This window comes from Equus przewalskii, chromosome 25 (genome assembly GCF_037783145.1).
Source record: "Equus przewalskii isolate Varuska chromosome 25, EquPr2, whole genome shotgun sequence".
NCBI classification, from domain to species: Eukaryota; Metazoa; Chordata; class Mammalia; order Perissodactyla; family Equidae; genus Equus; species Equus przewalskii.
In genome coordinates, this window is record NC_091855.1 from 44,393,349 (window position 1) to 44,407,199 (window position 13,851).

The 13,851-nt window shown below is 38.1% G+C and overlaps 1 protein-coding gene across 18 annotated transcripts in view; it reads left to right on the forward strand.

Moving 5' to 3' along the window:
* Positions 1 to 13,851, forward strand: part of MARK3 (microtubule affinity regulating kinase 3) — a 103,650-nt gene that overhangs the window by 33,915 nt on the left and 55,884 nt on the right. For 15 of the 18 annotated variants that reach the window (XM_070593354.1, XM_070593356.1, XM_070593355.1 and 12 more), the window contains exon 3: positions 4,562 to 4,615. The exons of the other annotated variants lie outside the window; for them this stretch is intronic. In XM_070593354.1, coding sequence (XP_070449455.1) covers positions 4,562 to 4,615 — 54 coding nt within the window. The remainder of the gene's footprint in view (positions 1 to 4,561; positions 4,616 to 13,851) is intronic. 18 annotated transcript variants of the gene reach the window in all.

Below are 13,851 nucleotides of genomic sequence, written 5' to 3' on the forward strand. Positions count from 1 at the left end.
ATATTAGGATCATGTGACTAGTAGTGAGTTGACAGGAAGTAGAAGATAGGATTTTTCTCCAGTAGGTGTTTGCTACAGGTTTGTTGGGCCCTTTCAGTTGAGGAATGCTGGGAGAAGCCCTTCTCATGTATGAGCTCTCTTTATTCCTACTTCATAATTTTCTACTTTGCTTCTGGCATCAGGACGAGTAAATGGAATTTCCCAGAACTTTACACACGTGGCTGGGACACTCATCTTTCCTTGCCTAGTGTGCTCCCTTGACTTTGGCTGTGTGCACCACCCCTCCCCACCCCAGACAAAACAAAACAAAACTCTACAACCTTGAGAGTGAGTGGGTGGTCTTCTCTCCAATCTCCATCTTCCTGAGGCACCTAGGGATGCCTCACAGTTGCCTCTTTTGGTGACCTCAAGGTCTGAGCTCTCCTCCAGGCTCCAGCTCTGGGTCAGGGTTATTTTTGGTAGTTGAGTCATCCCAGAAGGGAGCTCGAAGGAAGAGGGGATTAAGAGCTTCCCCCCTCAGGCTTCAGTGACACACACGCACATCATGTTAAATGATGTTTTACTCTGAGGACACTTGCTTTTGATAAAATGACTCTTTCCTACTGGTCGATTTAGCTGAATGCAGCATATTTTGAGCTCCTGTTTTTGCTTTAGACACTGTTTGAATAGCAGTACTTGAAAATGAATAAGAAACATAATCAGAATAGAATCTTTAGAATAGAAGGCAGATATTGAGCAGAACCAGAAAAAACTAGTGATCAAGAGTCCAGTCATGAGAAAAGATACCATTCTGGCTCCATCTCTAATGTGTGTGTGTGGTTACTGATGTGAGTGTTCAAGGCCTCAGATCAACTCAGCAAGCATTTATTGAATGCTTCTTATGTACCTGGTAATGTGCTAGGGCTGTAACAATGAATAAGACATCTTCTTTCCAGTTGAGATATACACAAGGTGGTCATTGTTTGGGTATTCCAGTAGCCAGTATGTTGTTTTGCTTAATTTACTATAATTTCTATCAAGACTTATATTTTCCAAATAGAAAATTACAATACTAACTTTACTTTTTTCAAGGATACATACTCATTAACTTTCCACTCCTCCTTCAATTCTGATTTTGTTCCTCTCCCAGATGGGAGCAAGAAGAGGTGGGCTCCTTCCACTCCAGAGAGACTCACTGGAGTCCTCGCTGCAGCATTTCTCTTTCTGTAGCTCCTCTGGAGGTTAATAGGTTCATAGGAAGTAATCAGATAACTTGGGCAGATGGAGGCTTTAGACCAAGTTAAGCAGATTTTTGTTTTTAAACAGTGTTAATATGAATAATGCACCAGTTCTTGAAATAGGCATGGGGACCCCTCAAGGTTTTTCTGAGACCATTTTAGGGGGTGTGCAAAGTCAAAACTATGTTTGTAATACTATTAAGACATTATTTGCTTTTTCCAGTCTAACGTACAATTTCAGGAGGCTATGTGACATGTGATAACACAACAGATTGAACACAGAAACACATGAGAATTCCATAAAAATGTTATTTATATTAACATGTAATGGGCTTTTTCCCCCCAATTTTTTATTGTAATAAAATACAACATAGGGGCTGGCCCTGTGGCCGAGTGGTTAAGTTCGCGCGCTCTGCTGCAGGTGGCCCAGTGTTTCGTTGGTTCAGATCCTGGGTGTGGACATGGCACTGCTCATCAAACCACGCTGAGGCAGCATCCCACATGCCACAACTAGAAGGACCCACAATGAAGAATATACAGCTATGTACTGGGGGGCTTTGGGGAGAAAAAGGAAAAAAATAAAATCTTTAAAAATAACAGTAACATAAAATGTATCATCTTAACCATTTTTAAGTGTGTATTTCAGTGGTATTAAATACATTCATAATGTTGTGCAACCGTCACCACCGTCTATCTCCAGAACTTTTTTCATCTTGTAAAACTGAGACTCTATACCCATTAAACACTAACTCCCCATTCCCCCCTTTCCTCAGCCCCTGGCAACCACCATTCAACTTTGTCTCTATGATTTTGAAAACTCCAGGTATGTCGTATGAGTGGAATCATACAATATTTGTCTTTTTGTGACTGGCTTATTTCACATAGCATCGTGTCCTCAAGATTCACCTATGTTGTAGTGTGCACCTGAATTTCCTTTGTACGGCTAGCATTCCATTACATGGATATACCACATTAGGCTTATCCGTGCATCCCCTCAGTGGACACTTGGGCTGCTCCCATGTGTTAGTTATTATGAATAATGCTGCTATGAACATGAGTGTACAAATATCTATTTAAGTCCCTGCTTTCTATTCTTCTGGGTACATACCCAGAAGTGGAATTGCTAAAATCATATGGTAATTTTATTTTTTTAATTTTTTGAGGAACTCTATACTGTTTTCCACAGGAGCTGTACCGTTTTACATTCCTACCAGCAGTGCACAAGGGTTCCAGTTTCTCCACATCCTCACTAAGGCTTATAATTTTGGGGGTTTTTTTGTTTTATTTTTTTAAATAGTAGCTGTCCTGGTGGGTATGAAGTGGTATCTCGTAGTTTTGATTTGCATTTCCCTAAAGATAAGTGACGTTGAGCATCTTTTTCATGTGCTTATTGACCATTAGTATATCTTCTTGGGAGAAATGTCTCTTCAAGTCCTTTGGCCAGTTTTGAATTCGGTTGTTTTTTTGTTGTTGAGTTTTAGGTGTTCTCCATTTATTCTGGCTATTAATCTCTTGTCAGATTTATGATTTGCAAATATTTTCTATTTGATGGCTTCCCTTTTTACTCTTGACACTGTCTTTCAATGCACAAAATTTTAAAATTTTCATGAAATCCGATTTATTTTTTTCCTTTTTTCCCTATGCCTTTAGTGTCATATTTAAGCAATCATTGCCAGATCCAGGGTCATGAAGTTTTTGCCTTTTATTTTCTTCAAAGAGTTTGATAGTTTTAGGTCTTAGATTTGGATCTTTGATCCACTTTGAGCTAATTTTTGTATATGTTAGCTAGGAGGCCAACTTCGTTCTTTTGCATATGGATATCCAGGTTTCCCCAGCACCATTTGTTGAATATTACGATGTTGAAATGAGTTGTTCACTTATTTTTACACTTTTTCAGTTTTCATTTGTAATATGGTAAATATTGATAGATATAACCTACACTTGGGGTCATCAGTAATCTTCAGGAGTGTAAAGGAGACCAAAAAGCTTGAGAATCATTGATGTAGAGAATCTCTGAGCTGCTTTCCCCAGACTTTGACTATAGTCCCTTTCTTCAGTGTTTCTTCTCATTGGATCTGTCCTCTGAAGGATGCACAGGAGGAAACACAGCCTCATCGATATGTTCTGGACCTCAGGTGCAAAGCTGAGTTAATTATGTTGCTCAGTTCATGGCAAAGCTGCTCTCTTCAGTTATGTTCTCTTCCATCCCGTTGTCACTCCCGTCCCCTCATTCTGGATATCCATAGTTCCTAGAAATCACTTTCTGCAAGAAATGATGAACAGACCAGGTGAGGATGCCTGTGCAGTTCCACTTAGAAAATATTAGTAAGACTGATTTTTCTACTTTTTTTAAGATAAGAAGTACATATAACTAGAAGCTTTAGTTTTCTTTCTATGTCTTAGTGGATTGTTTTAGACTTCCTGGGGTATCCTCACCCCTTTTTGAGAGAAGGCTATCAGGTGACCAGTTTGTTGCCTCTGTACATTCATTGTGTTAACCTACAAATTGGTCTGGAACTCATCCCTTTTCCTTCTTTAACCACCTAAAAGTCTATTTATCTTTTTAATAAAATGTTTTTAAAGTTTTCAGATTTAACAACAACCTATTTGTTTACGTATTTACTCAATTATCAAGCTCCCACTGTGTGCAAGACACTCTGGGAGCCATTCTGGGCTATATAAACCTATAAAAGCTGCAGTTTCTGCCCTTCAATCCCAGAGTAAGATAAAATTAAAGTGTCAGTAAATAGTGAATGGATTTGCTACATTGCCATATGTTTTTAAAAGTGTTTTGTATAGTCTCTCTCTCTCTCTCTCTTTTTTTTTTTAAGATTTTATTTTTTTCCTTTTTCTCCCCAAAGCCCCCCGGTGCATAGTTGTATATTCTTCATTGTGAGTCCTTCTAGTTGTGGCATGTGGGATGCTGCCTCAGCGTGGTTTGATGAGCAGTGCCATGTCCACACCCAGGGTTCGAACCAATGAAACACTGGGCCACCTGCAGCAGAGCGCGCAAACTTAACCACTCGACCACGGGGCCAGCCCCTCTCTCTCCCTTATTTTTTGGTGAGGGAGAGGTTTGTGGGGGATTTTTTCCCCCATATCTATAGGTAACTTAAATATAAAATGTTATAATAATACCCTTATTTGCTTGAAGCCCCTCTTTTCAATTATAAAATATTTATAAAATATAAAATATTATTGTAACTAGTTGAGTTTTAGGTTTTGAGATTTGTTTACTTGCTTTTTAACAATGCCACTGTCTGGGCATTTATAAAACTATTACCAGTTAGTCTGTAATTACCAAATTCTTAAAATCCATGAATATTTGTTAATTTTTTTTCTAGGTTGCCATAAAAATAATTGACAAAACTCAGTTGAATCCAACAAGTCTACAAAAGGTAAGATTGGTCCAGTATCCAGTATTTTTTAAATTATTTTCAGTGCTGATTGCCATCTAATTTTTCCCTTAAATACCTCTACCATTGTTTTTATTTATTACATTTAGTACAATAAAACTTTAGCCCTCATGAGTGCAACTTAAGTGTAGTATTGTTTAAAAATAGTATTGTTGGATTTTTTTCCTTCAGTTGAAGATAATGATTTAAATGATCTTAATAGTACAAACTGAAGGCTGTACTTCAAAATTGAATATTCTAAATATTGACTAGAATAGAGTTTTTAAAAATAAGACAGAACAACATGTTTTCATATAATGAGCAGAGTTATATACCTTTCTTATAGCTAATACTGAGATCTTTAAAGTCAGTACTTTGGCTATATTAAAGTGTCCCACTATGTCTAATTAAGGAGTGATGATTAATTCATATAAAAGGAAAATATAAAAGTAAAACTGAATGATAGTTGAAAAACATGTTTGTAATGCACTGTTGCCATTTGTATCATGTAACATAGATCAGAAGTTCTCAACCCTGGTGCCTGTTAGAATCACCTGGGCCTCTTTTCAAAGTCCTGATGACTGGCTGACAGGCGAGATTTAATTGCTAAGGTGGGGCCTGGCCATAGCTATTTCACTGGCACATCAGCAAACGATTAATGACCTTCATAGTAAGATCCTTCTAGTTCTTTTTATGTGCAAAGCGTTTTACATACTTTATTTGATTTCTAGATTTGACCTATAGTAGTTGGGGGTACAAAGACCTTGAACTAGGGACAGGAAGTCCTGAATTTAAGTCCTGGCTCTGCCACTTAAGCGAATGTCTAACTTGACCTTGAGAAAGTTAAGTCATTTAACTTTCTGGACATTGGGTTCCTCATCTTTAAAATGGAGAGAATTTCATCTTCTCAGGATGGATGTATTAAAGAAATAATGCATATAATGAAGTACTGCACATGTAAGATATTGTAAGTGTAATGCCCTATAAATATGTCCCTAATAGTTATTTTCCATTTATATAATAATTTTGAAGCCTGTGTGTGTGTGTGTGCGCGCGTGTGAGATGGGAAGGGAGATAGACTTTATCTTGCACTAAAAATGGTATTCAAACAAGTGGTTCTGCAGGACATAGTGGGTTCTCAAGGTGGCACTGAAAGGATCCAGAAATTCCAGTCTTTTGTTCTGAAGATGAAATTGTACCTAGTTCCTTAAATTTTCATTTCTTCATATATCTAGGGACTTGGTACTAATAAGTAAATTAGGGATTACTAAAATTTGGTATTCAGAACTAAAATCACCATATAAAGAAGTTCAGTGTTCTGGTGATGTTACAAATCTTCCACTATTCGAGTGTACTTGTAGATAAACTGGAATTGTAGCGGTTTTTTAGGAAGAATTTTATCATAGTATTGTCTTGAGTTGGTTGTAATTTTTCTTGCTTGCTTTTTTCATTATTTTCGGTTATAGTTTTTAATTGCTGCTACTTTATTATCATTATTACAGATTACTGTTTGTCATGTTGTTATCAATTTGGTACATGGTAGATTGATTAGCCTGATAGTGTGATTGTACAGATTTGCATCAGCATTAATTGTAGCACATAATAATCTAATAGGTAGGACTTTAAGATTTGTTTATGGTATAGTTCAAGTATGAAGCGTACACAAAAGACTTATACTAAAGCCAGATCTGTCCAAGTTATATAACTTGATAAGTGTAATGTTTTCAGTTTATAGGGCATTGTTTTAAATTGTGTATATAAATTCATATTCTTTTCTTATAATTTAGAAGCATTCTATATATATATTTCTTTCACGTTATTTTTCGCTGAGTTCCTTTTCCATGGAAAAGTAGAAGCAGGGTGGAGTGTACCTGGCATCTTTTGCTTTTGGGATAGTAGTTCTTGCGATCTTTTTCTTCCTCAGCACCATTCACAATCATATCACACCTGCGTGAGGAATAGCTCTCTTTATATTGTGACTTTAAGTCCTGGAGCTTTGGGCACTGCCTTAGAAGCTAACATTCACTTTAAGGAACATTCTGCTATCAACAGTATGTAATCTTTTTGTACTGCTACTACCAAAACATGTGAACTGGTTCATTCAGTCAGTATTCGAAATAGGTATTAAAATAGTGTCCATTTCAAAATGTTCACAATATTCAGGCTTGCACATTGAATCATGTACATTTAATAAATGCATGTAAATAAACCTGAATTGACTGCCTATTTGCAAACTGATGTTATTTTCACAGACAGGCTTTTCATTTTTCCTTTTTATTTTTCCAGCCATTGAGTTAATAAATGTTAGATTCTAGTAAGCGATATATTTTTCGCCATTGCTTTAGTACTCCTTAACTTCTAACTATTATTCCTGAGATGTTTCCTGCTCATAAATGTCTTTTAGGTCAGCCTTTAAACAACTCTGTCATATTGTATACCTATAATGGTTTTGAAAACAACAGTAATAAATAACAGTTAGTGTTCTTCCAGGTTTTACAAAGTCATTTTTAGTTTCGATTTGGTTATACGCAGGTGATCTTGCTGGGTCTTGTTTTATTGCATCTAAGTCTGTCATTAAGAAGTAAGTCATGGTTCATTTTTTAAAAATGTGTTTACCTATTCAAAAATACTAGACTTTATTAAGACATGCCAGTACACTAAGTGTAATCTATCTAAAGTTGTTAGTGTTCTTTTTCAGTCTTGGAGTAGACTGTTAACGTAAAGAGGGACTGTAGAGTAATGGTTAGGAACACAGTGAAGCCAGACTGCATGGATTCAAACCTAGTCTTCAACCCAGGCTAGCTGTGTGACAAGTCACTTAAAGTCCTAGGTCTTAGTTTCCTCATTTGTAAAATGGGAACAATAACAGTATCTCATAGGGCTTTAGTGAGAATTTAACATTTAAAACCCCTTAGAAGAGCTCAGAATAATACCTGGCACATGGTAAGGACCGAATGTTTGCCATTATTGTGTGTCCTGCTGAATATTAGTTTTTTTGTTTGCTTTGTTTTGGGGCATGAGAGATGCTTTTTGTTTGTTTAAAATTTTCCTCTCATAGGAAGTAAGTAAAGCTTAAGAATTGAATGGTAGGTTCTGGCTAGGTCTCTTTTGTAGGACTTAATTGCAGTAGCCTACTTCTGATAATGGCTGATATTTGAGCATTTAGTATATTCTGAGCACTGTTGTAAGTGTATTCCCTATATTAACTCACTGTAATAATTTGCTCCAGCTGCTGTAACAAAATACCATAGATTGGGTGACTTAAACAACAGATGTTTATTTCACACACTTCTGGAGGTTGGACAGTGCAAGATCAGGGTGCCAGCATGGTTGGGTTCTGGTGAGAGCTCTTTCTGGCTTGGGGAGGGCTTCCATCTCACTGTGTCTTCGTGTGTGGCACAGAGAGAGCGAGCGAGTGAAGCAGTTGCGAAGTGAGTGCGCTTCCACTCTCCCTGGTGTCTCTACTTATAAGGGCACTAATCCATCATGAGGACCTACCCTCATGACTTCATCTAAACCTACTTAACTCTCAAAAGCCCCATCTCCAAATCCCATCATTTTGTGTGGCAGGATTTCAGTGTATGAATTTTGAGGGAACACAGTTCAGTTGGTAGCATTCGTTTATTTAATCTTTACAACTTTATGAGGTAAGTTCTATTATTAAAGAAAGAGAGGCCAGAGAGATACCTGCCCAAAGTCCCCTAATTAATAAGTGATGGATACTTGGACAGTCATTCTGTGATAGGTATACTTAGCATTGAGTCAAGCATTAATGAACTCTAAATGAAAACGTTTGCCACAGTTCAGACGATAGAGCAGTTGTGGTAAGCAACATCCTAGGAGCACTATTGTGTATTAGTTACATAGGAATTCATTGTCATTAGATACTACAGCATGTGCCTCCTGTGTTCTTACACATGTAGACATTAAACTGTTTCACATCAGCTAGTCTGGTAGGTATCTTTTCCTCTTTATACTCTGTTAGGTGAGTACGTTATTACCATCTTGATTTTCCAGTAAGGAGGCAGACTCTGAGAAGTTCATGTAGTGAAGCTCCCCAGCTAGTAAGTCATGGAGCAAAGATGTAAATTTTGACCTGACTCCCAAATATGGGCACTTTTCATCCCATTATGCCACCTTACCGTAGTTATTTGTTTCCCTAATTCAGAATTTATGAAAAATTGGATGAGAACTAACCTGAGGCTTTCCTTTGTAGTAACTATAAAGAAGTTGGTTAATAGTTTGAAGTTGGGAGAATATTTCAAGTACTTGAGAGAAGTAGACCTTGTACCTCCCCTCCCCTTACAAACATTGCATTAGCCATGTTTTTATGCAGGTTTGTTTAGTTATTCACTCATTCATTCAACAAACACTTATTATTAAACACCTGCTGTATGCCAGGTACTGTTCTAAGCACTGTGAATATTACATTGAACCAAATGAAGTTCCTGTTTTCATGGAATTGACATCCTAGTAGGGGAGCAGCAATAAACAAATGTATAATGTCAGTGCTATGAAGAAAAAGAAAGCAAAAATATTAAGTATATTTTCTTTTTTTCTCTACTCTTGATGCTCTGGCATCTGGGACTTTGCTGACCTGAGAGAGACTGCCCCTCGCAGGGCTAGCTAATTCCTAGAAATATCAGCCTTTCCCCTTTGAGCACACTGTTCATATGCAAACCAGCTAATCCCAAGCCTGTATTCCACACCACCTCACCTATCTGGCTCCTGAACTCCAGGAGGCAGTATTCCTCTGCCCTAACCCCAGTGCTAGGTACCAGACAACTAGGAGCGCACTTATACCCCAGAGCCTGCTGGAATTATTCAAATGAGCCAGTCCTCAGCCTGCTTACCTGCCTGGCCTTATCTTTCTTGTGGGAACCATGATAAAGACTCTTTCCCATACTTTCCCTTTGCTCCTTCTGCCTCCTAACTGACCCTGGGCTTCCACATCTGGCCCTGCGTGACACTATCTGCCCACCCTTTCTTGGGAACTATGAGTAACAAATGATCCTTTCACTGGCAGTCCCCTCCTGATCTCTTGGTTCACCATACCTGAAAAATAATAAAACCTACATTTTAAAACACAGAGTAAGGAGATAGTGTTACAAGGAACATGTAGATTTCAAATGAAAAATAAGAGTGTCTTCTTAGTAATTAATTTAGGAAACATCCTTGTCCTCCTGAACCAAGTTCTGTTTTGTCTCTGAAGAGTCAGATAAGGTCAACGAACTCTGGGTGAATCCATGTAGTTTGGAGTAAAATTTTACCTAGGTCTTGAAGGATCTAAATATTTTTCACCAAGTAATAAAGAATGGAAAGACTTTTGCAGTCTTCATTGCTGTGTTGACGTCGGGGTACTCACTAAGTGTTGGTGGGAGGAGTGCACACACAGCCCAAGAAGCCACAGCAGCAGTGGGCTGCAGAGACCTGCAAGTGTGCAGGGCAGGTCAGGCTCCTGAGCTGGAAGAAGATGAACTGGAGGCTACATCAGGCCTCGGCAGGAGCCTTGAATGCCCCAGCTCTTATAAGGAACAGTTGTCCGTGTGTAATAAACTTTTCAGTGATTCCCTAATATTCCCCTGGGTTCTCCTGACTGACTAAAATTTGATCTTAGAAATAGTCTTCTCGGTGGCAGAAACTTAATTGTCACCATACTGTGGCAGAATCGATTTAAACAGGAATCTCTTTTTCTTAAGCTGGAACTACTTAATTAAAAGCAAGAAATTTGTAACATATAATGAAATAATTGATTTTTTAAATATATGTGATAGCTCGTTAGTTAGCTAGCTTTAAACACATCTAGGGATGGCGGCACACTCCTTTCTATGCCATCTTGTTCCAATGTTGGACAGCTGTAATTATCAGGGGGTTTTTTCCCTTAGTTCGTAGTAGCATCTGTCTTCTAGAAACTTCTACAACACTTCTCTATTCTGCCATATGGAGTTAGAAAGGTTAAATCTACTACTTCAAACGTAGCCAGCTATTTCGAGTCTTTGTGGTCCCTTCTGAGAATAAATAGCCTCTTGGGCCAGCCGCAGGAATTGCCCTCAATATAGGACTAGTTTGTTCCATACCTAGAATTGATTTTTTTCTTACCTGAATTTGATACCTGCTAAAGAGCATTTAATGGGTTTTCTGCCATAATTCAAGTCTCTTGGGGAATTTTTGATTAATGAATCTTTGTATTAGCTATCACTTCTAGTTTGGTGTCATACAAATTAGATAAGGATGTCTTCATCCAATTAAAATATCCAACAAGGCCCTTAATGGAGAATTCATTCTTTAGTTGATCTGTTGACCCAGTAGTAAAGCATTTTTTGAGTAAGATTCAAGCACCATTCTTAAATGCAGACTTTTAGTGAGAAAGGGAAATCCCTGTGTTTGAAAAATTTTAATCAGGGTCCAGCCCCATGGCTGAGAGCTTAAGTTCGCACACTCTGCTTCGGCGGCCCAGGGTTTCACCAGTTCGAATCCTGGGCACGGACCTATCACCACTCATCAAGCCATGCCGAGGTGGCTTCCCATGTGCCACAACTAGAAGGGCCCACAACTAAAATACACAGCTGTGTATTGGGGGGCTTTGGGGAGAAGAAGGAAAAATAAAATCTTTTAAAAAAATTTAATCAAAATTACTGAAGAAAAACAGAATGAACATTAAATACAAGTATATGCAAAATATACAGTAGATTGCCAAATGATCATTGAAGGATTATTGAGTACTCATTCCTTTTATTAGGGTCTTTTGTGGGGAAATCCTACTTACACCCACTCAGTCTGTTTTCTTTTTAAAGCTGATATTTGTTTTGGAGCCACTGTTAATGTTAGAACTCTGTAACAGTAGTGGCATTTTTTGGCGTCCCAGGGAATCTTAGTTGTAGGACAAATCAGAGAACTGTCTAATTTGAAGGCAGAGAGAACAGTTGATGCTTTTCATGTGGTCCACAGTGTAATTGCTTTTACTGCTACCCCACCGGGTTATTTGGGGCTGTTTTGCTTCAGCCTCCTTAAACCAGTCATTTTTCAACCCTTGCTGTGCATTAGAATCATCTGTGGAGTTTGAAGAGAAAAAAAAAGCCCATGTTTCCTTCAAAATGCCCCCCAATTCCCACCCCTCATAGGTCTATAGGGTGAGGCAGAGGAATCCCAAGTGCCCAGCCCGGGAGAGAATGGCTCCTAGACTTCCTTTGGTTCCTCTCAAAATTCTTAGTTTCTCTTCTCTTTCTAAAGGTAACCTGTTTAAAGATGACCCCTTCCCAGGGTTCTGAGTCTTAAAAACTGCTGCCACTGCCACTCCTGAGAATTTCCTCCCTCTCTTGAATTCTTTTCCTGGGAATGCCGTGATACCCAATTTCTGGACTTGATTCCTTCCCCTTCCCCATCAGGTGAAGCACAAATCATTTTGGGAATCTTTTTCATTAAACAACTCTGTTCATCTTTTCCTTTCTTAATGCCTCCCTTTTTCCATATTGACTTGTATCAGGCTAACAGTTCAGGCCATTAACAAAAGTAATTATTAGAGTCCTGACGTTTATTTACCGTCCAGCATCTTCATCCATATCATGTAATGGATCTGGTAAACTAATACAAGTGGGTGATGATAAATGAAATCTAAGGCAAACCCTTGCTAGACTTATTTTCACTTTGGCAGGAAATAATACAGCTTGATAATTGAGTAGATTGTGAATTGAGAGTATTAGAATTTATTTACTTATTTTTTTATTTTTTATTGAGTTAATGATAGGTTACAATCTTGTGAAATTTCAGTTGTACATTATTGTCTGTCAGTCGTGTTGTAGGTGCACCCCTTCACCCTTTGTGCCCACCCCCCACCCCACCTTTCCCCTGGTAGCCACTAATCTGTTCTCTTTGTCCACATGTTTAAATTCCTCATATGAGTGGAGTCATACAGAGATTGTCCTTCTCTATCTGGCTTATTTCACTTAACATAATTGCCTCAAGGTCCATCCATGTTGTTGCAAATGGGACGATTTTGTTCTTTTTTATGGCTGAGTAGTATTCCATAGAATTTATTTTTAATTGTACCAATGATTCATTATCCCATTTTAGATAAGTCATCATAGAACCAAGTATTTTAAGTAGGTTAAACTTAAAATATAGCGTGGACCCATTTGCAGAAAATTGAAAATGGGGCACAAATTAGATCTTTGGGAGAGAACCATAACAACAGCCTGAATCACAATCACATATCACATGCTTTTTGTGTGCCAGGTTCTGTTCCACGCCTTCTACATGTCAGGCTCCTTTAGCTGTGGGGGTACCACAGTTAAAGCCAGTGAGTGAGTGCTAGAGCCAGGCTGGAGCCAGGTAGTGTACTCCAGAGGCCAAATTCTTAATGACTCTGCACACTACCTGCGTCATTTGTGGCCTGTTTCTTACAGCAGCCCTGTGACATAGCTATTTTTATCTATATTTTACAGATGGCTAGACTGAAGCTTTCTAAGATTTTGTAGCTCCTTCAGTCATCTAGTGAGAAAGCGACTGAACTAGCGTTAGAACCTAAAGTCCTAACTTCTAATAGTCTTTTTCCAACATGTCCCCTTGGAAGGAATCAGGCCCAGCACCTTCCATATGGGAAGGATAGCAAAGGAGTGTACTGAAGTTCACCTTGCATGTGGTAGATACCCAACAAAATCTGTTCTTTATTTTTTAAGTGCCAAATTTATTTTAACACTAATATTTCTTCATATGGCCCTGATTCCAGGAATCTTGACCACAAGAACTTTGGGTTTGGAGGAGTGGAAGAATTTGTCTTTGAAATATTTGATCATAAAAATCCACATTGCTACCACTCTTATTTTAAAATTTTAAAAACTGCTTAATTTTATTAATCAGCTAAATCTGAGCAATTATTTACAATTAAGTTTTAATTTTTATTAAGTTCTTTACATACAGAAGAATATTACGTGTTTTCAGTATAAATATGTTTAGGGAATGAGCACCTGTTTGGGTTAAGAAACAGATCATCAACAATGCCTTAAACTCAGTCACACTGCGGCTCTCCCAGCCTGCTTCCCCTTCTTCATTCCCCACCTACCAGGCAACCAGGAACAAGAATTTCGTGTTATTATTTTCTTGACTGTCTTTAAGTTTTACCACATATGGATCCCTCATCAGTATCGTGTGAAGATTTTAAATATTGTATAAATGGAATACTATTTTATGTATTCTTCTCCTTTTTCCTTTCTTTTGCTCAAATTGTGTTCCATGTTGACACT